The sequence below is a fragment of the Lytechinus variegatus genome, chromosome 18, assembly GCF_018143015.1.
Source record: "Lytechinus variegatus isolate NC3 chromosome 18, Lvar_3.0, whole genome shotgun sequence".
Lineage (NCBI taxonomy): Eukaryota > Metazoa > Echinodermata > Echinoidea > Temnopleuroida > Toxopneustidae > Lytechinus > Lytechinus variegatus.
In genome coordinates, this window is record NC_054757.1 from 5,397,936 (window position 1) to 5,425,909 (window position 27,974).

The 27,974-nt window shown below is 35.7% G+C and overlaps 1 protein-coding gene across 1 annotated transcript; it reads left to right on the forward strand.

The window, feature by feature from the left end:
- On the forward strand, positions 1-27,389 carry LOC121432137 (short transient receptor potential channel 4-like). The gene is made up of 19 exons (XM_041629993.1): positions 1-107; positions 5,145-5,269; positions 5,653-5,758; positions 6,319-6,443; positions 7,774-7,878; positions 8,715-8,815; positions 9,711-9,900; positions 10,574-10,663; positions 13,345-13,520; positions 14,667-14,794; positions 17,055-17,194; positions 17,744-17,906; positions 18,566-18,747; positions 19,810-19,874; positions 20,549-20,735; positions 22,089-22,271; positions 23,204-23,242; positions 23,976-24,097; positions 25,392-27,389. Exons 2-19 carry the CDS (start codon positions 5,153-5,155, stop codon positions 26,728-26,730), a joined length of 3,558 nt encoding a protein of 1,185 aa, XP_041485927.1. The 5' UTR covers positions 1-107; positions 5,145-5,152; the 3' UTR covers positions 26,731-27,389.
- The last annotated feature ends 585 nt before the right edge of the window (positions 27,390-27,974 follow it).

Genomic DNA, 27,974 nt, shown 5'->3' on the forward strand with positions numbered 1-27,974 from the left:
AATCTCACCAAGAAGAAAGTGATATCTCCTAGGTCTCGCAGGATATCAAAGCCAAGCCGTGTGTATCAATGGATTACATGCTGTATAGAGGATTACCCTGAACTAGGGTGAGTTTATGTTCTTCGGGTTTATAATCGTGTAATCTGTATTAAGGAATTGGATGCATTAGATATATCCGAATTAAAATCTTATTAGTATAATTATAGAAACTAGTCATCCTTTGCTTGATGACAGGCACTGGCAGACGCAGTGATCTGAAGTGAAGGAGATCCTAGTAATGAACCTGGGAAGCTGATTATGCAAAAACTCCGGTGTCGATTTAACACCAGCCCGGAATCTATATATGTCCACACCTGAGAAGTATTGAAACAACACCAGTTTGGAATCAAACCGATGCTGTTGTAATACTAATTGGTGTTGTATAAACACCTATCTGGTGTTAGACTAATACCAAAACCGGTGTAAGGGGTGTTGTTTAACACTTCTCTGGTGTGGACATATATAGATTCCGAGCTTGTGTTATATCATGGAGCCAACAGCTCTATGGTTATATCAACACCGGAGTTTTTGCAGTGTATACACTCTAAAAACAGAGAGTAAACATTAACCCAATATTGGATAGAAAGGGAAAATTCATGTTTGCTAGGAAATCTTGCCCCCCCCCCCCCCATATTGGGCAATACGCATGTTTGAAGGGTAAATTTCAACGCAACATTGAGTAAAATGTACTAAGTATTTGGTATATTTTTACCCAACGAACAGGCATTTTCTCCATTTTACCCAGTATTTGGTAATTTTTTTAGAGTGTATACGAGTACTACAGGTGGCAGAAGTGAATACATTTTCAAAGCCTGGGAATGAGTTTTGTGAGGTTTATAAAATGAAGAAGGGGAGAGGTGGAAAATAAAATCACAATCAGATAATTACTTTGTTACGTTATTGTACAGGATTATATTTAAAACAAAAGTGGAGGGAGGGGGGGGGGGTAAACTCTAAAAAATGAATTGCTAATTTAGCTCTTAAAGAGCGTGTATAGTGACTGCACTTCGGAGTGCTGATTTGTCTAGTTCAAAATTTGAACTAGACAAATCAGCACTCCGAAGTGCAGTCACTATACACGCTCTTTAAGAGCTAAATTAGCAATTCATTTTTTAGAGTTTACACATCCATTTTTGTCCGTTGCATGGCAACCATGGTAACTCGGAATGTTTCAGAAAGTGAGGTTACGCATCATTATCTTTCCATCGATTGGAATACCCAAACAGGATTGAAAACGAATCCAGATCGATTAATAAAGACCGGTATGAATGTGGATGTCAAACCTACGGATTCAGGTTTAGGACTACATCTCAAATGATTCAAATTTCAAACGTCAAAAATCCAATTCATCCCAACTGAAAAGTTGATTTCACGTTTTAAATGTGACAGGATGTGACAGCCAACCAAAAGTTATTAGCTTTCATATTTTTTTTTAATTTATAAAACGGTAGTGAAATAACATCACAAGTACATGAGCTGTAGAACTTTATGCATGTTGTGACAGTGCCAGGGAAAAATAACTGAGGCTGGCAGAAAAAAAATTACGAAGAAGATAAGCAAAAACAATAATTTTATCAAAACTTATATCTACTTGCAAGATATCTCATGACGTGGAAGGTATATATGAAAAAAGGGATAGGCACAGAGAGAGAGAGAGAGAGTCAGGGTGAGAGCGAGAGAGAAGAAGGAGGAGAAGAAGAATTGCTTAGCGCCGCCCACGGGGGAGGGGGGGGGGCAGTCAAACGTATTACTGTACACGTGCGTGACCAAATTATTTCCAAAGACCCCCTTAACGAGTTTTTCTGTGTGCGCAACTAATAGACAAAACTATATTATTACATCCCCCCCCCGTGCAGTTAGGGCTACAATCGGGAAGAACCCGAACACTTTTCAGAAACGAGGAGGAAAAAGCCCTGGGGAAAAAAGCTTGGGGAAAACATACTCTAAACACGTTATTAAAAAAAAGGGGTTTGGAAAAAAATCATACCCTAGCCAATTGCATGGTGCCTGATGGTAAGTTCAAAATCATCCATTTTGCTTGTTCATGTAGTAGGTCCATGGTTGTTGAGAGAACGAACATTACTCCCGATGTCGTGTGATCCTTTACGAAAGCCACGATTGGCCTTTCGTAACTTATCGCGAAAATTTCCGAACTACCGAAACATTTTCGACGACCAATACGATTGTCACGACTGATCTTACATGATCTGCTACGATCTGATAAGGTCACTACGATTACTCTACGAGTACGTACGCCATTTGAATCGTGGCGCATATCGCGACATAACTAGGTATAAGACCTTCCGAGGTGATCTCGTTTATTGATTGAGCAATTATTTGTTCCAAAATCGAATCGTTGACCAAGCGCTACGTGTGCGATGGCCTTAACCATAACCGATTTAGTTTTATGTTTAAATCCATGAATTCAAGAGTGAGGGGGTAATGTTATTTCAAGCAAACACGAATAGTTCATATTTTCGTTTCCTTCTCTCCCTTTTCTTCTCACCGTATAGCGTGGATTTTCAATAAATCTATTTCCAATCGGCTGTGAAAATAGGAGCTACATATTGGATTTATTTTAAATATTCAGGATTAACTTTCAAATCTCAAAAGATTTAAATTACAAGGTTTAAAACAAAATCTCATATTCGGCTGGTCATTATTCATATCCAATCTGGATTCATTTTAAATACTTGGAATTTAGAGTGTACATTGAAGAAAATGAAATCGGTCTTTCGAAGAAAATATATAAATAGATTACTGCGGGGAAAGGTTAGCCTCCATGCATAATAGTTATTCAGGAAAGACTACAGGAAAGATACTGACATTTCGAGTCTTGGGTGAGTCGAGAGAAAAACGTCTTATTTACCGATGAAAATTTCGGCAAGGCTTCGTTATAAATTTATCATAGCCTACATGCGTGCGGAGGGGGATGGTATACCCACAGAAACTTGTTTTCATCAAACACAAAAAAGCTGTCCTTTCAAAAATGGTAGGTCTTTATTTACTGCCCTGGACTTGCTGAATGGCAGACAAAGATCAACCTTGAGGATGAGTTTCTTTACAACATGGATAGCCCCAGTCGATAAACATACTCCCATTCATTCTGCTAAACCATGTTAACACCCTTACATTTATTTATTTGTATTTATTTATTTATTCTTTCCCAAATGAATATTTTCTATTTATGTACATATTTATTCGTTCAGTAAGTTAGCTACTCATATTTTTTTCTTTCTTTCTTTTCTTTCTTTTTTCTTTCTTTCTTTCTTTCTTTCTTTTTCTTTTTTCTCTTTCTTTTTTTTTCGTTCGTTCGTTCGTTCTTTCTTTCTTTTTTTTTTTTTTTTTTTTTCTTTCTCTTTTTTTCTCTTTCTTTTTTTCGTTCTTTCTTTCTTTTTTTTTTCTTTCTTTCTTTATTTCTTTCTTTCTTATTCTTTCATTAAATTGATATTTGTTTCATCTTTTATCTATTTCATATCATTTTTTTGTTTGGGGGGGGTCAGGTGGGAGCACATACACAGTGGCTGATCCTCGAAGTTTAAAATAAGAAATAAGAAGGGAGTATCCGCAGAAAGGGATTGGAACTACCACGAGGGGAGGGGTCGTTTATATATAATAATAAAGTTAGGCTTATAAAGCGCATAACAATTAATACTTAATTCTCTATGTGCTTTACAATAAAATATATTAAACTTAACTTACTCAATATATCCTATTTCTGGAGCTAAACTAAAGATACATCTAAATAAGAAGCAGTATACAATAATAGTAGGAACTAAAAAGGTGGGTATGTAGAGTGCTCTTAAATTGTAAAAGGGAAGATATACTTCATATTGATAAGGGCAGAGAATTCAATAGTATACTGGTGCCGAAGATGCAAATAGTTTCCTTCTACCATGTTTCTTTTTTAAATAAACTAGATGTACTGTACTATTTACCGTGCTAGCCCACTTTGCTAAAACGTAGTGTGAAACCAAAGTGGGCTAAGGAAAATATTTATATTTCAATAAATCATATTTTTTTCATTATCTCATACTTGTGTGAATAATATGTCTCCCTTATAATTGAAATAAGTTGCAGCATATTTATATATATATATATCTAATGCACTAATTCAGTTGCCAATCCAACTTTTCTAGTTCTTGGAGGAAAAAAATGAATAAACCCAATTTCATATAATTAAGATAAAAGAACAAGTCAGGGATGTGACATCATCAGCCCACCTAATGAATATTCATGACGACTGTTTTCAAAAGTATTGCTAAATTTTAAAATTCAATATTTTTTTTTTGTTATCCGATTTTGATGAAGTTTCGGCATTTTGGTCAGTGAATTCTACTCTATTAGTAAGCTATAAAAACTTTCAGTCCGGACGATCCCTTAAATGAAACTAAGTTTTTGGGCTGGCCTCACATTTTTGAAAGGCCATACAGTTATGAGCTACCTTTTATATCAACATGGGAAATTGTGAAAGCATGAACAAGTGCATTGATAAATCTTCATTTGAATATTGACGAATATACCAAATTTTCCAAACGGTCATGAATGCAGTTTGACACTTTTTGGTAATATGATCAGGGGCTTAGCATAGGCGGCGGAAGCGGGGGGGGACGTGCCCCCCCTAAATTTTAGGTGGGGGGAAGGTCCCCCCCTAAAAAAAATTTTGATAACCTTTTTTTTTTTTTTTTTTGCTTGTCAATTTTTTCCTGCGTCTCCCCTTAAATTCACGTGGACCCCCCCCTGAAACGTGTGTTGCCCCCCCTAAAATAGCAACGTCTTAAAATTTAGTTTGATAATCTCTTTTCGGGGCGCTTGTCCCATTTTTTACCTGTGTCCATCCCAAAAATTTAGGTGGACACCCCCTAAATTTTTTGGCTTCCGCCGCGAATGACAAACTTATAATGGGACTTTACATTTCCTAGGTTGATTGACAGGTGTATTATCATAGAGCTACCCAACTTGGATCTCTCATATCTATGCTCCTTTTCTTTCTTCCCCTTTCTCATTCTTTTTTTTCTAAATATTCTCCACCCTTTCCTTGTTTTTAACCTATTGTGAAAAGTCATGATAATCATCAAAGTGATAATATCTATCATCAATTGCAGAACCAGTGATGGCAGGGAAAAGGTTTTCATTAAAAGACGCTGCTATCGGATTTGGAGAGGCATATCGAAACAAAACAAGAGGGGAGAGAGTCTTTAATGCCATCGACGATGGCGACCTCTATAGGGTGAGTCCAAATGAATAAGTCAGTCTACTTTCTTAGTATGTCTAAAACCTGAAACCTACTGACACGAAACTTCCTGACATAGCACCATTCAATGTTTGCAGTATTGATACAGCTTGTGCCTCCCGTCTCTATGTGCTGGTAGCACGTGGAAATTGGAAATGATAATTTTATTAGCATGATTGTACTGCTTGCATCAGATTATTATCATCATTATTGTTGTAGTTTCTGTAGTTGACGTCGTCGCCTTCATCATCATCATCGTCGCCAACTGCGAAACGAGACTGGACCGAATAGTGTTTAAAGCGAGTGGGAATTTGCATTATCCTTGCCAAAAGATTTTCTATACGCCTCCGTTTCCTTTTTCTACCAAATATATTTCTCAGGTGGAGAAAAGGGTGCAAGAATTATCAGTTATTTCATCAAACTTGGACGTTCGGGATGAGGCTGGAGTAAGCACCTACGCTAGAGCGATCAACAAGGGGTTCTCTGGTAAGCTATCATCTTAAACGGGCGCATTTACCTTGAATATATCAAAGTTACTTTGACTTAAGGGAGAAATTTGGCGAAATTGTAACAAAAAAAATCATCGTAGAATAAGACAGTTTTGATTTCTGTAAAATTTAGACTTTTGATGTCAAGTGTGAATAGCTGCCCACTGTTAGTTGAGTTATATAGATTTCATGATTCCATAGATTTCCATCTTTTAGTGGACCAAGATAACTACAATAATTTTCTTATAAAATTGGATATGGACTAAATTTTGGGGTGATAATGAAGCCATTATTTTGTATGTTATATTGCTATGTTGTTGTTTTTTGTATAATTGAAATGAACGGACTGTAGTGAAGTGGATTGCCGTACCAGAATTAGTGTTACTGACAACCTCAGTTAGTTTCTAAAATCAATAATTATTCGTCCCACATCATCCAGCATTATTTTCACTATTCATATTATTATCGTGGATATCATTTTAGCCATGGATTCGATGTCATCAAAATCTCAAATACCAATACAATCATTACATATATTTTTCACATCAATTTCTCTAGCTGCTATCGAGGTATTGCTACGGTACAATGTCCCTCTGGGAGACGCCCTCTTGCGAGCATGCAATGTATCTTATGACGAAGCAGCGAAAATTATCGTCAGACACGCTAAGACTTTATCAGATGAGGTAAGAACGAGATCTTCGGAGATAGATTGATTGCACTCCAGCGTAAACATTTCCCCGTAGATACGTGTTTTGAAATAGCAATTTTGAAAAACAAATATTAAATATAATGAGGAAATTAGACTAATGTTTACTACGCGTGGATAGGAAATATGATTCATCTGACATTTCATATCTGGCCAGAAAAGCGGGTGTGGAAGTCAAATAGTCAAATAGTTCGAAAAGCAAAGTGATATTTCTTCCTCATTTGGAAAAATAGAGTCCAGTGATTGCCCTCCCTAGAATCAGTGTTAGATGGCTAATCATATGCATACACTTTTGTCAATCATTTATATCGAATCAAAAATCTTGGGAATGAATATACTTTTGCCTTCCTGTTGTAATTAGGCTCGTGAAACCTATAGAGGTCTAAATTCTAACAAATTCTCCAGATTTATCTCAAGACACCTCAACATAATGATAAAAAAGAAATCATATGGAGAGTCGCAAGTAACAGGCGATCAATTACAAGTCTAATTTGGGGGTGCCAAATCAATCATCGATTGCAATTTTGCACGTTGCTGGCCTGCTTCTTGTATAGCAAGGAGTGTAAACTGATTTGCTTCGGCTAAAATCAAATAAAAATTTAAACAATGATTGCAAATGTTATTTCGCAACACTTTATTAGAGTCCGCGTCTTTATACTTGGATATAGAACTGGTATCCGTGGTTGTTTTCCCATAATTTGACCAACAAACAAGAAAGAAAAGAACACCGCGATTGTAAGAATTGAAATGAATCAAAACATATAGTTTCATAATTTTTGTGTTCTAAAGGGTACTGAAAAGCTTGATTCGAAAAATGGCGAAATCCACCATTTACCAAAATCGATTTTTGTTTTCAAATGAGTGTATCTTGAACGTATCTTGAATCAAATGTACCATATCGCATACGAAACAAACATGTGAAGGTTGGAAAAAAAAATTATTGCAAATTTGAGTTTTATTCCAAAAGGAACTAAATCCACTATATGGTAATTTCAAAATTTGTTAATTTTACTTCTTTACATAAAGATATGCATTCAATGATTTAAGTACTTGTTGGGGACACAGTGTCACACCAATTCTACTAATTTTATATTTATTTTTGGATTTAGCCCTTTTAGAATAAAACATCGAAAGGTCATCGTCCTCAGAAAAGATGAAAAACTAGATATCGTTTTTTGTTTTCTTTTTTTAATGAATAAACATCAGAAAAGTGTAAAATATACACTCTGTTAGCAATATTTGTTTCATTTTCAATCTCCAATATATATATATATATAATAACATGATTCTAATGTGCTTGATCTTAGGAGAGAAAAGCTATCATCGAATCCCGTTCTGACAATGATGACTTCATCAAAGCAATGACACCTCTAAAGATGGCTGCTATCAGGAACAACTTTGTCGTGGTTTCGGTAAATATCGAATGTTTTAATTCATACAAGAATAGTTTGGTGTTTAATTAATCGGGTATGCATTCTGTGATAAATAAATCGTCATATGCGAGGTAGAGTGCTTCGCTGAGCATCATTTGAAGTTTTATCATTAAAGCCACGAAGGACTTTTCAATTCACAGATAATTATACATTGAAAGTATGTTACTACCTGTACTGTACTATATAAATGCGTTATTAACTGATTAAGTGAAATAATTATGTCATTACACTACTGTAAATTTGTCTTTTTATTGATCTTTATACATTGTAAAAACGCTGTTTAAAATTTTTAAGCACATTATTTAAGCCCGTCACTCTAACAACTACTATTTAAACTATTAGACAACTGTTTAAATTGTTTAAAGAAGTTGTTTAAAAAGATTAAATAACTACAAGACAGTTTAAACAACCTGTTGTTCAAGTGACAGGCTTAAACAACGTGCTCTTTTTTTTACTGTGTAATGAATAAATTTTCTCTAGCTTATTGTGAATACATGAAACCTCCTGAGCCCATTAATGTGGTTCCTGCTTCGAGACTGCACTCTAAAAACAAATCAGTCAAAAATGACTGGTTAATAGGGTCAGCTGGGAGCAACTGTTATTCTAGTCATATTTGACTATTTTCTAGTCATGTTTTACTAGAACAGAGTTATTTCTGACTAGAAATTATGTCAGAAATGTGAATATCAGTGATTGCCATATCACTTGCTCCCAGCTGACTACTTGTCGAGTCAATTTGATTGATTTGTTTTAAGAGTGTGTAGTTCAAGGGTAGATTTATGTGATTGTTAACCCTTGTTTAATTTTCGTTGCAGCTTTTACTAAAAGCCGGAGCTGAAAGAATAAAGGAACCAAGTCTCGAAAGACTAGCTGATACTAAGGTGGAAACAATCGCCGAATATTTAGATATCTATAGGTAACTATGGTATCTTACAGATATTTCCCTTTTCAGAAACACGCAACTGAGGCCTGTTGCATAAAACTTTTTACCTGAGAAAACTCTTGTATAAAATTAAAACTAAAGTTCATCTGATTGATAAAGTTTATTTCAAAATGTAATAAACACAATCTTGTAATTCTAACTTTACCATTATTACGAACATAAAATTAATTCATTTACAATACGTTCACAGACTTTGATGAAGTCGTGATAATAAGGAGATATGTTTAATGATAGGTATATCCTTTTTTGTTCACGGACATTGATTTGGTTTGTGATAAATCAGAATTCACTAGAGCCTTATTTTTACGTATTTTATTTTTCATTTGATTAATTCATAGGCCCTTTATTTTCATATATGAATGTTAAGAATCAGTTACAAGTTATAGTGAAAACACACTGTGGAACATAATCTAACTTCTCGATTAATGCAATACCCTCCACTAAATTTTTACTTGCATAATTGAACATAATACCTTTGAATAATTATTGAGTAATAAGCTTAACTATCATATTTATATGTACTATTGCTCATTGATTTTTGTTGACTTTTTGATATCTTTCTGCTATTTTCGATCCTTGATGTTGATTGGTAAAGTAACGAAAAATAATCATTCGAATAGCACATTGTTTGAGCCTGTCATTCTAGCATTCTAGCTATCTTTCTGCTATTTTCGATCCTTGATGTTGATTGGTAAAGTAACGAAAAATAATCATTCGAATAGCACATTGTTTGAGCCTGTCATTCTAGCAACAAGCTGTTTAAACTTTTAAACAATAGTTACAACTTGTAAAAAAAAATGTCTGTTGTTTTAATTGTTCAAAACCTTTTAAAACAACTTTTAAATTATCTCCTGATTATCTTGAGCAGAGCACTCGCAAGCCCAGCGTACCTATGCTTAGCTCACCCTAATGCACTGAGTAACGCATTCGCACTTACCGGTAGATTGAGAAAGATTGGTCGTTTATGGGAGGCTTTCAACAAGGAGCTCTATGACCTCGCCGACCAAGTTGAACAATTTTGTGCATCTCTCCTTGATCACGTCTCCAACTCGTACGAAGTAAGCAATTTTAGTTATATACACACTAATGAATGTGGATTGAATACAATGGCGGCACCCCATTATTATACCGAGGTTTTTTTTTACCTGACTGCTAAGAAAGCACAAATGCCTGTGAGCAAGCAACCAGGGGACCGACGGCTTAAGGTCCTTTCCGAGGGACCTGGTAATGAGGGTAAGTGCCTTACCAAGGGGCACTAGCGCACCACTTGGGAAGCGAACCCGGGTCACCGGAATCCGAATCCCCCACTCTACGGACTGAGCTGTCGCGCTTAGGGCAATTGTGCTTATTTGTGCACTTTTAATGGTGCAGTAGAGCTCACTGCTGAGTTAAACCAAGCAATAAAGGTTCAAATTTGAACATTTCTAGTTAAGTTTGTTATAACAGGTGAAAAGCTGCACCCTTAAGGGTGCAAACGAGCATTTCTTGGTGCAATAATGATAATAAAAAGTTGCATTTTTTCCACTTTTGCTTAGGAAGTCCTTACATTTCACTTTAGAAAATTTAAAAGCGTCCGCATGACAAGCTTCACTCCTAAGCTTTCGGGTTTCTTTAGAAATATCTAGGCATCTTGCGCCGCCCTCCCAGGAAAAAAATGCCTACATTCATGAGTGTCAGGAATATAAATTAGTTTACAAAACGATAGAGATGCCTTCTTTATTTTTATTTCAGCTTACAACACTGTTCAGGCAGAGTGATAACCCGGAAGTAATTCATGCAGTTGCGCAGGTGCAGAAGGCCGTCGATTTTCAACAGAAAGCTGTGAGTTTCCTTTTACAATAATCCTCTTCATATTCCTTCACTGGAATCAATATTGAAGTTTCTTCCATTTCTATATACCAATCTCACACGTATGCCTATCTTTTCAAGTTATTCATTCATTGATTTCCAAATGATTCGTCAATGTAAGGTCCATCACTTCGCAAGATAAATGGATTGAACCATGTTAAAGATCAAGTCCACCTCAGAAAAATGTTGATTTGAATCAATAGAGAAAAATCAGACAAGCTCATCGCTGAAGATTTCATCAAAATCGGATGTAAAATAAGAAAGTTATGACATTTCAAAGTTTCGCTTATTTTTAACAAAATAGTTATATGAACGAGCCAGTTACATCCAAATGAGAGAGTTGATGATGTCACTCACTCACTATTTCTTTTGTTTTTTATTGTTTGAATTATACAATATTTCAATTTTTACGACTTTGACGATTAGGACCTCCTTGCCTGAAGCACAAAATGTTAAAATAATGGAATTCCACGTGTTCAGGGAGGAATGAAACTTCATTTCACATGAAAATGACGAGAAAATCAAAATATTTCATATTTCAAACAATAAAAAACAAAAGAAATAGTGAGTGAATGACATCATCGACTCTCTCATTTGGATGTAGCTCGCTCGTTCATATAACTGTTTTTGTGAAATGAAGCGAAATTTTGAAATGTCATAACTTTCTTATTTTACATCCGATTTTGATGAAATTTTCAGTGTTATGCTTGTTGAATTTTTCTCTTTTTATTCAAATCAAGTTTTTTGTTGGGGTGGACTTGTCCTTTAACGAAGGGTAGAAGTGCACATTTACATTGTCTGACCCTTCGTGTAATCCAATTCCCTGATTCATGGCCTTGCAAGCGAGGCGCTGGGAGTTCTGAAGCACCCCAAGATTATCCCAGGGGGTGCTGCGTGTATGATTCTCCATAGGCAGCAACCCTGGACTTTTGGTAGGTTTGGGAAAATTGGAAAATGCAACCAAAATGACGTACTTTTTGTAGAGTGAAACCATTTTTGTGTTTTGCTTCTCAAATTTCGCTTGACAAAAATGACGTTCGTTTTACAATGCAATTTTTTTTCAGCACCCCCAATAAAGAAATCGTTCCCGGGGCCCTGGCCTGATTGTCTTTCTTCGTTTTTCCAAGAGACGTTAGGGTATTTATGTTCACACCTTTATGGTCCGTAATAAAAGAATAAGGTCAACCTTTTCTTTAGCATGTTTAGCAGAACGATATTTTTACCAAATGACGTGATATGATCCCATAGGCCGGTATTCTGAAGCAGGGGCGTCGATCCATTTTTCAGATTGGGGGGGGAATCATGAATCAATTTTCCAAAGGCGCTCGATCAGACAAAACAAACAAACTCACACACACATATGCCTATATACATGTATACATATACACACACACACACACACATATATATATATATATATATATATATATCACCAGGAGATTAATGCGAGCGCGAAGCGAGAGCTGAAAATTTTGATATTTCGATCTGAAGAAAAAAAATTGAGTTTAATGGACGTTTTTATTAAAGAACAAGATATATATATCCAACAAAAGATTATTGCAAATCGAAGTGGGAGTTCTTTTGAGGTTTAGAACTGAAAACGGGACCATATTCACCTATTTTATCATGGAAAGTATGGGTTTTTGTTACAGAAATGATGCGAGCGCGAAGCGCGAGCTGAAATTCTTTGATATTCCAATCTGAAAAAACACTCTAAAAATGGAATGTTAAATCAACATTTGAAAGGTTGGAGGAGTGACAACCTTTTCCATATGTTACATCCAACTTTGTATAAAGCTAAATCTAACATTTTAAGTGTTGGGTAGAACCGTTTAAAGTGGTAAATGCAACATTTAGAAAATGTTGCCACTCCTCCAACCTTTCAAAATGTTGATTTAACATTCCATTTTTTAGAGTGAAGGATATTTTGAGAACGATTTTAGACGAGTTGTGTATTTCAATCTCGCTTGCTGATTTCTATGGAACATTACAATCTTATTTTATTTTTAGCACATGCCGAATTATTGGGGGGGCAAAACGATATGTTTGCCCCCCCCAAAAAAAAATATTTTCATTGGTGGGGCGATCGCCCCCCTTCCCCCCCCCCCCCCATAATCGACGCCTCTGTTCTGAAGTCAGGTTTAACTAAGACCATGGTCTAACTCTGTGCTAAAATTATTGGAAGCCAAAAGTGTCAAAATTGTTATCAAGTTGTATATTTCTTATGTTAAATGTGTTCTTTCCTGATTCATCGATGGTGAAGACAATCATCAATTTAAACTTCCTAGACAATTATGAATGATTAGAGAGCCAAATGAGCTGAAATCCTTACTATTAGTGATTTATGTAGCAATTGGCAATCCATACTTAAACCACAACTTTAAAACTGAGTTTAAGTTGAACCCGACTTCAAAATACGGGCCATAGGGTCCAAAGTTACCCAATAGCAAAGATTTATTTCTATTTCTCAAGTCCAACGTGCCACATTTTCTGAACACTCAGGTGGCATGTTTTTTTCAGTAAAATAATACTTTCCGCCATTGTCTTCATATAAAGATTCTGATTCTGAAGCAAAACAAAATTACTCTTTCGATTGGCCCATATTTTTTTACGATTTAAACATAATTATATATAAATCATCTCTCTTTTTTTAGTTCGTAGCGCATGCGTACACCCAGAAGATCATGTCAATCAACTTTTATCAAGGCCTTGACATTAATTCGATGATGTTCCCGGTCCTGAGTCTACTTACAATGTTCGGATATCCGGTCATCTGTCTTGCTTATATCCTCGTGCAGCATCCACGATTACAGACTTTCCTCTCAATACCGTAAGTATTCAACTTTCACTTGATGATAAGTAGTGAATCTTCTTCGTTGATCGGAATTTATAGCTGGAAAAGCCTGCCACATTCAGAAGCTTCGGGAATTAACAAGAACTAAAGCTGGAATTGAGACATTGTCAAAATTGGGCAACAATCGGGAGAGAACTCGTGTATTGAAAATTAAAATCCGTTTACCGAACGTATAAGCCGACCTAGCATCAAAATTTGAATCCGGGTTTCCAATAATCCGACTTCTAGTTCCCGGTGGTATGCACTGTCATAATGCACTATACAGTGCGTCCCAGAAAAAACGAAACCGAGATTTAGCGGCGATCATTTACCATAACTTAACCATAAATAGAAAGAATAGACAAATGACCTTCCAATTTAAAGCTAAGAATCTCCTCTTTCATCTGATATTACTTAGATTATTTCTCATTCACGCATGAGTGAGCAAAACAATTTGAAGAAAGGATACCAAAAACTCATTGGGGGGTATCTGGGTTTCAAAAAGAAAACCACATTCTTGAAAAGTTCAATATCTGCTCTTTAATGTGATGCCTCAATTACATAAAATGGTCAAGAAATAAAAAAGTTCTGGTCATTTGAAATGAGGCTTGTATTTCCATAATTGCATTAGATAAACGTGTTTTCACCAGTTTCCCACAGAAGCTTTCGCATGGTGAACAAAAAATTTAATGCATGGCTGATCGTCAACAAAACGGAGTGTCAAGCGTCAAGTGAGTTTCAACGCTAGCCTGGAGAACCTCTTCATTTCATGAAATTATTACTTTTCAAAAATGTGTTTTTCTTTTTGAAACCCAGATACTTCTCGCCAAATGAGTTTTTTGGTATCCTTTCTTCAAATTGCTTTTGCTAACTCATGCGTGAATGAGAAATAATCTAAGTAATATCAGATGAAAGAAGAGATTCTAAACTTTAAATTGGTAGGTCATTTGTCTATTTTATTTATGATAAAGTTATGATAAATGATCACTAAATCTCGTTTTCGTTTCTTGTGGGACGCACTGTATAGACAAATGGTCTTTTAGATTGGCCATTTATTTCCAAAACTTTTTTTGTACTTTTTATTCATCTTTTTTTCGAGCAATGAAAGATATGAAAATATACATATTTTCTTTCTATTTATAGGCATATCAAGTTATGTATATTCTTTGGCTCTGATCTTGCTTTCTTTACCTGCTGTGCGGTTGTATGTTTCATTCACGACCAAAGGACGCTTGACATCATGGTTCCAATTATTGCAGTATTCTGCCTAGGTAAGTAAGCGTTATTTCCAGGGGGGGGGGGGTATCTTTCCCACAAGAGTTGCGGACACCAATATGAATATGTATGACTTGATTCTTCGGAATAAGAGTACGCATGTGCGAGGTTAGGCTGGCAGTTATTTCAAATCTGGACCTGTCTAATGCCTGCAGCCGAACAATGCCATGGTTAACTTATAACTGGTTAAAGGTAAAATAAGTAGATCTAGTTGCAGCAAACTTTCTATTTCTCGAGAAAGTCCTTTAAATCAAGGCTATTTGTCAAAATATCATCATAAATCTAGATCTGGTACCTATAACTGTAAACTTATATTTGTAAAATAATGAAATCTTCGCTCAAAATCGATAGTTCTGATGATCACTAACACAGAAAAGCAAATGTGGGACAGTGTATTAATATTTCTTTGAAAAATATCCGAGATTTGATGGATTTCTGTGCTTATTTTGCTCATTTCTCAGCATTTTTCCGCATTTTCTTTCAGAGCTATTTGGAAAATACGTACAATAACCTTGGTGGACCCTAACCCTTACGCGAACCACCCAAAACGACCACAAATTTGAAAAGTCAAGTCCACGCTTTTGCGTACTCTTATTCCGAAGACGCAAGTCACAATATTCTTTGGGGTCTGTAACTCTTGTGGGGAAAATAGCTTCGCGTCCGGGTGATGAGAGATCAATTTCCCCCACTTTTTTTTTCAAAACTTGCTTATTTAGTGGTGACCGATAACTTTATATCAAACTTTTTTTTTTATTTCATAGAAAGATGTTATCCAAAATCAAACGCGAAAAACAATTCATTCATTTAACAGAAATATGAAGAAGCAAGCATGCTTACAGCAGCTGCACATTATGTACTCTATTATCTAAAAATAACACAAACTTATTTTGACTAAGAACCCGCTCAATTTCACAATAACACTGAAATACATTCTTAAAAGAAAAGATAACCGATTTCCTTTACAACTTGTCGAGAATAATATATATACATGTATATGAAAGTCAAACTTCAGAAAGTTTCTTTTTTCAATTTTGCTGCACATTAAACATTATAAGTAAATGCAAATTGTATACGATGCATTTCATTAAATAATCATGCATGTACAGAATACAAATTTTTGATAAGCTTGATGTGACTCGATCATGGTTTATATTCAACTTAATTTGTTGTATGTGCCCAGTTCGTCCCATCTCATTCTGATATCTTAATTTCTTTTGAATTTTAAAAGTGGAATATAGTCTTTGAAACCTCTAGTTGATGGGGTAAAATTATAATAAAAATGCCAAATATGAATTAATTAAGAAGAAGGAAAAAAATTACTGATAAGAGCATATTTTTCATGATCATCTTAAAACTGACGACAAAAGGTGTATTCCTAAATGAGCAATTGTTTCAATGTGTGCTGAAGAAAAAAACGCATATCAGAATTTAATTCATCAATAATACATTTCTGATTATTACAATTGATCTAATACAGTACGAATTATCAACGGTTGCCAGCCTCTATTTTGGGCACAAACTCGACAGACAATATCGAGCAATTTCTTTAAAGGGGTTGCAAACTGTGCAAGCTGTGTGCATGATAGCTCGTCTTAACCTTTCACATAACCATCGACAATTCAGAGAATTATATTTATGTCTTACAGGAAAAGTCCTTGTCTATAGCAACTTGGTAACAACATTACGGAGCCATAATGTAATGAATAGTGAATTTGCACTTGCACGCTGTAAGCAATTTTTTATCGGATAATTTACATACACTTGCACGCTGCACTTCACCAGTACGACAATACACCAGACGGTGGACTGTACTGTTTCCAAAAGAAGAAGAAGAATTTGTGTATTACCACTCACGTGGGTTTATATTACAAGAATACACTGCTGAGAATGATGCATTATGGGTCAGGAACCGGCCAGACATGAGAAGATGAGTACCTGAGGTGGCTCCTAGTTTTTATTTGCTCCTGTACCAAATATGGATAGCTGTCGTTACCCCCTTTTTAGCTTACTGTAATTATTCATCTGTGGATTACCAATTTGTTTAATTTCCACACTGTAAAAACGCTGTTTAAAATTGTAAGCCCGTCACTCTAACAACTACTGATTAAACTTTTTTAAACAACTGTTTAAGCTTTTTAAACAACTGTTTAAACTTTTTAAACAAGTTGATTAAAAAGTTTGAACAAATAAAAAAGTTTAAACAACTTGTTGTTAGAGTGCAGGCTTAAACAACGTGCTGTTTTGTTTACTGTGCAGGGCTCTCTTGGAAGCACATTTGTGAGATAATGGAATTTGGGATCAGAGACTTTGTGAATTACACCATGAATATAATAGAGTGGGCCATCCTCGTCGTATTATACATAGGACTGATCTTAAGCTTGACAGGCGATCTCACGGTAATAGTTTGTTGATTTGTTTGGTAAAATAGCAAGAAATTCCTACTACATTCGTATGGTAATATTTTGATTTTCAACGTATCATTTATTCTCATTGTAATAGTTTTCATTCCTACTTTATTCATACAACTGTGGTATCGTTATTGTACCAAATAGAAGTTGCAGTAACAGGGACGGATCCGGCCTTCGCCAATGGGGGTGGGCATTTTTTGCAGCCATATTTTCCCCGATGTCATTTTTGTGACATTGGTTAGAATTATATTTGGTCACACGACGGGGCTTAGACCAATCACCTGTTCCAATTATTTTGATGGATATGATAGTTACTAGTACTCTTTACGAGAGGTAGTCGTAAAAAGTGGTAATAGAGAAATAGGCCTACCATTTTCGAATTAAATGAGTAGATAAATATTTTCACTCTGCACAGAATGGAAAATCTAAAAATCACAAGTTCGTGAAATTGATTTTAGATTATGTACCTGATACGCTGTATCGTGATTGTTGTAAATCAATTACAAAATCATATCCTCGCATTTTTTTTACATGTAGAACATTTATATAGATCGCGCACGTTTACGTCACAATGAAAGGACTGCGATGGTGATTGGTTCCACTATGACGTCAGATCTGAATCCATCCAATGATACTATCAACGGTGGACTTGCATTACTTGACTGGAATGATCCAAGAGTCGTCGCATATACTTTGTTTGGTAAGTAAAGTCATTCTTAAACTTTGCAATTGTTTCTGTATTATGTTGCATTTGTTAAAGCCTGTGTATAGCTTTGGTAAAGGGTCAATAATGCGATTGATAATCGAATATCATCTAATATGACAATCTTTCTGAAGCGTAGAGACCGTTAGATATTTTTCCAACTGCACTTCTCTGATAAAATTTCAAATATTCAAATCTTGGATTTATAGCGCCCTCTCTCGGCGATGCTTGTTTTAAATAAAAAAATGGGCATTCAAGCACTTATCTTATAAATTTAGTGATTAGATATCCAAAAGTTACAGACAAAGAACCTATCTTGAAATTTTCAGCCCATTCCATGATTTGGAATAGGATTTAATTGAAAGACAAAAACACACAGATATTTTAATTTGATCGGGTGACCCGATCAAGTTAAATTTCCATGTAAAATCGCAAAATTTATCCTGTAAAACACATTTTCATTTCATATCCTCCACATCATAACTGTTATAGGGCATATCCATTTATATTAGCTAGCAATGAATTGGAATAGTGATAGGTGCATTTTGGTGGATTTACCAAAACTATACACAAGCTTTAAGTACAATTAAGTTCAAAATAATGACTTTGAGCAAGGCAAATAATAAAACAAAAACATACACTTTTTTGTTCCTCAGCATTCGTGATTCTTTTGGTTGTGATACATGCTTTCTACACGGCTATCATCACTTTCCACGACCTCTACGTTGTGTGGGAATCAACGCTAGGCGCCGTGGGTGTTATTTTCAAATTCATGACGATCTACGTTATCTTTCATTTCTCATGCGCTATTGGATTGTCTCATATTTATCATCCCCAGGTAATAAGGAACTGCTTTTTCATTACTTTCTATTACAATGACATAAAAGAAAGAAGTTATATAATGAAAAGAAAAAAAGATGGCTGTGACGCCCTCTACGTCAAAAGTGGCCCACTTTTGCTTACCTAGAAGGATGATGGAGACTTAAGAGGCGGATCCAGGTTGGGGTACCACCGGCCAGCCCCCTCCGCCACCCACTCTTATGAGAGCCATAAGAAATAATATTTATTAGGGGAATGTATCGTGCTCAAGCAATTAATGACCCTTTTTTTCCTTTGCCTGTCAAATTCTTGCTGATATAAATCACCATTAAGTGGGAGCAAGACCCCTTTTTTAGGGGGCTTGTTATTTGATTATTATTTTTGGGGTATTTGTAAACGAAAAAATGCCCCGTCCCCTTTGGAAAATCCTTGAGCCGCCCTGGTAAGAAACTCCTTTATTTCACTATTTATAGAGAATCATGATGTTATGAAATACAGAAAAAAAATGACATAAATGTAAAGGGGAAAGAATGTGTCGATGCCCTCTATGTTCTGCACAGAGGAAAATTGATGAGCAATGACACATAATAATAACAATAAACACAGTATAAACATATTTATATTTAATATCATATCTTGTGCAATGTATTTTATTGTGATTTTTATACGGTAAATAAAACCAAACCAAACAGTAATAATAGTGATAATGATAACGATATTACTACCATGGACCCATGCTATATATATCTACCCCCAGTGCTTCTAACGATGAAAATGGCAATACTACTAGTTATAGTACTGTCATCATTTTTATCATTTTCAACCCTTTTTTCTCGTATTATATAAATCAATAAAGATATTCATAATAACTTTAATACTAGTAATGATATCTATAATACCTAAAAAGATTACATGACTAGGATGAGAGAAAAATAATCTTAAAATGGAAACAATAATTCAAATAAGAAGAGGAAAAAGAAGATACATGTAACAGACCGAAAAAATACGTAATGAGGAGATGAAGAATTGTGATATCATAAGATGTGATTGATGTTATGGAATGTTATATTTTCAAACACAGACACTAATTAGTGCTGAAGAATGCTCTGGCTTGGAATGTGAATTGCACGAACAGAGGTATCGGAAGTAAGTGTGAAGTTTTCAGAGTATGATATAGGCTTAACTGTGTTTCACATTTCAATTGGCTCGTAAGTGAGGAACACGGGGATGACGCTCACACGTTTTACACTTTATTTTATTAAATGAAATGCAAAAGGGAGGTTCACCCAAATACCCTGACAAAAAGTTTGTTGTAAAAATATAATTAGAAATAATAATAAAAAAAGAAATATGCGTGAAATTTTGCGAATAATCCATCAAAGATGAAAAAAGTATTTTTTTAATTTGCGGCGGCACAATGCGAGCAGATTCCCAATATCGCGTGAAGTAACAAAAAATCACAGACACGACCTTTTCTAAAATGAAAAATTATTTTGTTGTACCTTCAAAAATTATATCAACAGATAAGCCATTTCACACCCGCTCCTGAAGGAAAATATTTAGTCACCATTCTTGCAATTAATAAACCTAATGAAAAAGGATCGCTAATCAAACTCTAAACATTTCGAACATTATCCGTTAGTGTTTATTTGGCGTTAGCTTACCGGATATGTCACTCCCGATTTTTTTTTTTTCATGTGACGCATCTAAAATATCGTATTGATTGCATCTGATATAGCAGGTTGTAAAAATCCTTAAAAATCCTTACGGTATTGCTTGTTAGACGTGACTTTGTACATGTTTTTTTTTCACATTTGCAGTTTCTCGCTGACATTGCGGAATCTGTGGTGGGCCTTTAATGGACTCATCAAGGGGGTTTTTGTAGACAAGCAAGTTACCGTGGTCAACGTTTTTCACATCATGTGTATTGGCCTCTTCTATGTTGGAGCTTTAGTCCTTGTCAACACGCTCATCGCCATGCTTGTATCGAGACTCACGGCAGTCCAGGTTTGTGGATTGAAACGGTTCTTTAATTTTGTCAAGTCCACCCCAACAAAATATTGATTTTGATAAAAAGAGAAAAAACAAACAAGCATACCACTGAAAGTTTCATCAAAATTTGATGTAAAATATTAAAGAAAGTTATGACTTTTTTAAAGTTTCGCTTATTTTTCACAAAATAGTTGTATGCACAATAATTTAGTCACATGCGAATGAGAGAATCGATGATGTCCGTCACTCACTATTCCTTTTGTTTTTTTATTGTTTGAATTAAACAATATTTGAATTTTTACAGATTTGACAATAAGGACAAACTTGACTGAACCATAAAATGTTAGACAACGGTAATTCCACATGTTAAGGCAAAATAAAACTTTGTTTCACAGGACAATAAAGAGAAAATTAGAATATTTCATATTTTGTATAATTAAATACAAAAGAAATAGTGAGCGAGTGATGTCATCAGTTCCCTCATTTGCATACTGATCAGGGTGTGCATATAACTATTTTGTAAAATTAAGCAAAATTTAATAATGTCATAACTTTCTTATTTTACTTCCGATTTTGATGAAATTTTCAGTGCTATGTTTGTTGGAATTTTTTTATTATTCCAATCAACTTTGAATTGGGATGGACTTTCCTTTAAACATACAAGAGGGCGAGAATAGGATATTAAATTTGATTATGGACTCGAAGCGCAGTTCCTTATAGAAAACAAAGGTTTTAACTATAAATATGCACAATAATTCTATTTTTAGAAATAATACAATACAGACATATATCCCTGCTGAAACGAACAAAATGCTCCATCGTGTGTATGAAGTGTGTAACATAATATGACGTCATCTTCACACATTTCTAATGCTAACCATTAATGTATCTCGTACTATTCAAGTAGTCCACCATATCTGAACAAACTGCGGCGGTATCCGCCGTACGAAAATAAATGTATATAGATGAATTTTAACATTTTGATATTGTGAATGACATGTTCAAATAGTCCGGATGGACAAGATGTAAACACTACGGTCACGGTTATACGACATTGACATGATTGACATGATTGAGTTAGAATTAGAATTGTGATAGAATGCCCATTGCAGAATAATGTACAGATTAGGATTAGGGTTCAGAATGGTGTTAAGATTAGGATTAAGGTTTATTTAGCTTCTTAGGTTAGGTCATGAAACCTACACTATGTACATCCTCTGTGGCACTGTGATAATTGTAGCATCTCATATTTCCACCATTTCCACCAAGAACCGTTCATCAGATAAGCCGTACTAGAAGACTTAAATCAGTGTCATGACAGAATGAATGATGTATAATACCTCTGGTCTTGCCATTATTTTCAATAAGGAAAATTCGGATACCGAGTGGAAGTACGGACGAACGAAGATGTGGCTTCGGTTTATCCGAACCGATATCGTTCTACCACCTCCATTCAACCTCGTACCGACAACCGGGTTCATTATCCGACTCTTCAAGAAATGCTGTTTATTTTGTACAGGATGTACACAGACGAAGCAAAGACAATCCGAGGTAAATTTGTCCTTAAGAGAGGGATAAACAGTGGACAAAAGGGGGCATAAATGAGAGAGAAATGGGGTGAAGTGGGAGGGAGGGGGGTCGATGGGGGACAAGTCTCTCGCATTGTATAAATACGAGATTTTGAAATTTTGTAATTTTCGCAAGGGTTTTACTTTAGCGAATTTTGCGATTTGCAGAACGGCCGCAAATTTCACAGAATTCTTCATTTTTCACTTAAACCAGCTAATTAAAAAAATGAATGAAAACACAAGGTAATTATAATCATACAAATGTAAGATCACTTTTACATATCAAACAGTGGCATGATGGATTTTAAGATTTAATGGTACAAAAAGTGAAATTCAAGCCACTATTTTGACACTTTTATAACTGTTCATTTACATGGACAATTTACGTAAAACATATACGTCAGCATAGGGGTTTTATGGAGCATATTTTTGCTCTATTTTGCTGCTCTGAAATGCTGTAGAATGTTTGGTATATCTTCCGATCGCGAATTCATCAACCCACAAAAAATTCGGGACCCCGCGATTTGCGAGAGAAAAAAATTATGAACGCGAAAATAGCAGCTCTTAAAAAAGCGCGCACAAAGAACATGTTTTCCTTTTTTTATGCAAATGAAAGTCCGTTCTATGTTCTTTACGATTATTTCACTGGACTGGCTTAGATAAGGCCTACACACTGGGACACTTGAAGACCCCCACCCCTAGATAGAAGCAGACATGAATGGGGCACGTTTTATTTACTTAGGATTTGTCATGTGATTGTATAGTGATATACCCCTTGATCCTTATAATTTTTAAGTTGTAATTATTATGATGCAACGCATTAACTCTTCCAAATTGTCTTAATATGAAAGCTATTGATTCTTATCATAAAAAAGTACTAACCTCTCCCTACCATTTCATCCATCATATCTTTAGGAGCACGACAAGAAACCTAAAAAGGATCTCAGCGCAAAGGTATGTGTTGAGAGTTTATTTTCTATGAATTCCCTTTTCCCTTATTTTTAGGCAACGATTTGCCATAGAGCATAATAAAAATACATTGTATGTCTCAATTGCTGCAATAAGCAGAGGCCAGCATCATTCATGTCAGCTGTACCAGAGTTTAAAGGGTCTTCCAGGTGCAGTCGAAGTAATCCATGCAGGAACCTTTGACTTGCACAATACTGCATGCTCAATCTCCGCAAAATATAAGTCACTAAAATATTGGGAACAGGAGGGATATCTTCTTCTTTTGCCTCCTTAGAAATCCTAGTGCCACCTTTGATAGGATCAGTGCTCCTCAGCCAATCAAAATCCAGGAAAGTTGTCGGATAATTATGACAACTTTTCGGACGTAAATGTTGATGAAACACTCCCCAGATGGCAGATCATCCGTTTGTTCCAAGTTGTTCTCTGGCATAGTTTCCTGATCAAATCCGGATCCCGTATGCGATTTGCTTTGGTGGATACAATCCATAAAATGTCTTTGCATTATTTGATGTAAAAACAAACCGTGACATATCAAGAAGCCACGCTATAGACAATTTTTGATCGCCTTTTGCAACCACGTTTACACTGCAGATAAATTCTGCGGAATAATGTTTTTATCGATACAAAAAAATAGGCGCTTTAAAAGTATTATCATGAAGAAAAAAAGGATCGCCCGGAAGGTAGATGTTATACCTATCGTGTTTTTTTCATATCGCAGAAAGTGATAAAGATATTATTGGAGCGGTATAACGCATCGCAGACGGAGATACCAGAAGACAAGGGAGATTCGATCGGAATTGAAGATCTCCGTCAACTCCGCGAAGATTTCATCACGGTCAAGTAAGTTTTATCATGGACCTACTACGTGGTTTTATAACATCTTTCCAGCTAAGAAGTAGATCCGTGGTCCGACCAAACTCTCATGGGGCGGCAGGGAGAGGGGGGGGGGGTCTTTCTGATGGTGTGCCGGATTTTGAACCGGTTAAAATGTCCATCGTAACCACTCACCTATGGGTTCTAGACCGGCCAACAAACTAAGCGGAAGTTCCGAGAACCTTTCAGGCCTTCAGGGATTGTGATTATAATTTCAAAATGTAAGGAAAGTTAGAAGATGTTTAGGAATTTCACATAATAGAGTCGAGACTGATTGACTTACATGTAAATATATAAATCTTACTTTGATATTCTTGATAAAGTAATTCTTCCTGACTCTATTTGCTCACTATTTTTAATTCATCTATCGATGCGTATATTTATTCTCTTCTTGAACAATGGAACTTATTGGCAAAGAGAATAGTAAATGAAATAGTAATCTGACTTTAAAAGGTTGGTTCATTTGATATGTTGATCCATATACATCCAGACACATTGTATGTACGAACTGCGTGCAGATTGAAAAAAATGCATAATTTAATTAAAATAAATAAGAATTATAGCCAGTCATATACCAAAATTTCAATAATATAAAAACGGAACACTGAATATTTTTGGTAATTATGACGAAGTCAGAAAATAACCTTGAGGGCCACCCATCTAGTATCCATGAACATTTTTTTTTATGTGTTCATCTGAAGGCTTTGCCATGTTTACTCTGATGGTATAGTCATTTTAGTTAACATTTGCTACGATCATCGTACATTGAATCAGGTGTGTTGTTCGTAAGTTAAGAGCGACTTTAAGAACGACTAGTGATCCTTTCTCACCATCGCCAATGAAAATGTTGGTATATACCATTTACCACAAGAAAGGATCACCAGTCGTTCTTAAAGTCACTCTTAGCTTACGAGCAGCTTTATGGAACGGCCCCTGATCAGTCTACGTTTCGGGGGTGACATCGTAACTGGCTACATGTACGTGCTATATATTTTATTTTTGTATTTACATTATTTACATTAATCGTACGATTTGTATTTATGTATCATCATTTTTATTGATTTTTTGTTTGTTTATTTTTTCCCCTTGGGGTGTTATTAATCATCACAGAGGTCCAGATACAAAACCATATAGGGGCTTCTGGAAATTGTACATATCTTACCATGGCTACGCTGCGATGATCGTACACCAAATTTAAAGGAGACATACACTAAAAATTTTCCATTCGATTATCAAATTCCTCTCAATTTTATTCACTCAGGTTCAACGTCAGAAAAAATATTCAAGTCATCGAAGATATGCTTGAAGCGATATGGGAGACTGTTGGCAAATTCAAGATACAATACTTTAATATTGATGACATCTTTAACGAGATTTCTGGTATGATAAGCGAGGTCCACAATCTCATTCAACGTGATTACCCCGTTATCGATGTCGATGTGAATAACTGTCGTATGATGATCAAGGAGGTCGAAGATGCTCTCAAGTACTACCCCGAAGTCCCGAAGATCAAAAGGCTTCCGAAGTTTGTTAAGGATGTTATCGACGACCAAGCCAAGGTATCTTCGGAGTCGGGTTTAGAGCATGTCAAGGACAAATCGGAACCAGTCCAAGTGGATGATCATCGTATGATGATTGAGGAAGTCGGACAAACTTTCAACAACGGTCCCGAAGCCACTCAGAAGCTTGAGTTCATGAGGCCTACAGGGTTCGTTGAAGATGTTGTCGACTACCCATTCATGTCAGTGGAGGCATTTACGGAGTCGGTTTCGGAGAATGTTGAAAATAAAATGAAACCCGTATATAAAGATGATCATGATATGATGAGTGGGGAAGTTGAAGAAGCTCGCAGGTTCCGTTCTGAACTCTCTCTGAAGCTAATGCATAGGAGCTCTTCAATGAATGTTGTCGACGGTCCTGTCGATGCACCTTCAGAGTTGGGTCTGAAGCACGTCGAAGATATATCGGAACCAGCAAATAATGATTATAATATGACTGGGAAGGTCGGAGGAACTCGCAACTTCCGTTCTGAACACTCTATGAAGCTAAAGTATATGGGGCCTCCAAAGAATGTTGTCGACGACCCACTCGATGTACCTTCGGGATTTCGTCCAGAGCACCTCGAAGATAAATTAGAACCAGTAAAGAAAGATGATTATCGTATGATGATTGGAATCGGGGCGGTCGGAGAAGCTCTCACCTATCGCCCCGAAGTCACTCCGAAGCTAGAGTTCACAAGGTCTCCGAATGTTGTTAAGGATGTTTCCGACGGTCCAGTCGATGTACCTTCGCAGTTGAGTCTAAAGAACGTCGAAGATAAATCGAAAACATCAAATGTGGATGATTGTGATATGATAACTGGTGAGGTCGGAGGAGGTCGGTTCCGTTCCGAACTCTCCCTAAAGCTGAAAAATAAGAGGCCTCCAAAGGATACTTTCGACGACCCACTCAGGGTACCTTCGGAGTTGGGTCCAGAGTATGTAGAAGATACATCGCAACCAGCAAATATGGATGATTATGATATGATTACTGGAGAAGTCAGAGGAGTTCGCAGCTTCCGTTCTGAACTCTCTCTGAAGCTAAAGCACAGGAAGCCTTAAAAGAATGTCGATGGCCCAGTCGATGTACATTCTGAGCCGATTCCTGAGAGCATTTTTGAGGAAGGAGCCATTCTAACCAAAGAACGTTCGAGCTAAACTCAGAGATCCTGTTTAAGGGAAAGACCGTTATAGTCAAGGGATCTTTAGAGCTAATTCCAGAGAAAAATTTCAAGAAAGAGTTCATTCCAAACGAGGATCCTTGTGCAAATTTTGAGACCAAATTTGCCATCCCCAGATACTCGGTACCGAAATAACGCAACATTCTGCAAGTGTATATCAGACCCAAAATCCCCCCCCCCACAAAAAAAATCAACAAAAGAAAAAAAAATATTCGTATACAAATGTAATGAAAAGTGTGATTTTAGCATAGAAATCCTTATTGTTTTACCAATCACAGCTCGTCCTCTTGCACCCATTATCTTTACAGTTTTTATCATATATTGTTTCGTTGAAGTGTTCTGTTATTCATTCGATTTTACTTTTATGAGTGCATGTCGAAAAACACTGCAAAATCGGAAAATAACATTAAAAACTGGCATACTAGTCCAATATGCCACTTTACAATGTTATTTTCCGATTTTGCAGTACCAGATCCTAATTCAATAATAATAATAACGATACTAATAATAATGATAATAATAATAATAATGATAATGTGAACAATAATTACAATGATAATTGTGGTTGTAAATATCTTCTTTTTTATTGATAATAATGATAATAATATCAATAATCATAATTACAATAATTGTAATGTTTGTAAATATTTTATTCTTATTGGAACGAGCAAGTCGAGTGAATTGGTCAATAGAGTAAGCAAGTTAAGTAACGTAATACCAGTTGTTTCTTCTATCATTTTGTTTTCTTAGGTACCGTAATAAGATTAAAACATGAGACATGTATACAGAGTGGTACTATGCACAGTAAAAAAAAGGAAGTTTAGAAATTATGGAAGCTGCCCTCTTCATCATGACAAGTTCAATAACTGAACATTATTGTTTCTCATTTCTTTTAAATTCACTCCAAGGTAACCGACTCAAAATGACCGATGATTATGTCATTGGTAATAATGTAGCAGGTTTTGGTCATTCGGGTGTTGGTTGCATGTTTAAGGCTTAACGGTTAATGGTTTGATTTTGATTAATAACAAATCATTAACATCGATCAACGATACATATTTTTTATAAATTGGTTCGAATTATTTTTAAGATGAACATCACTAATATTGATTACTAACCGTCTTG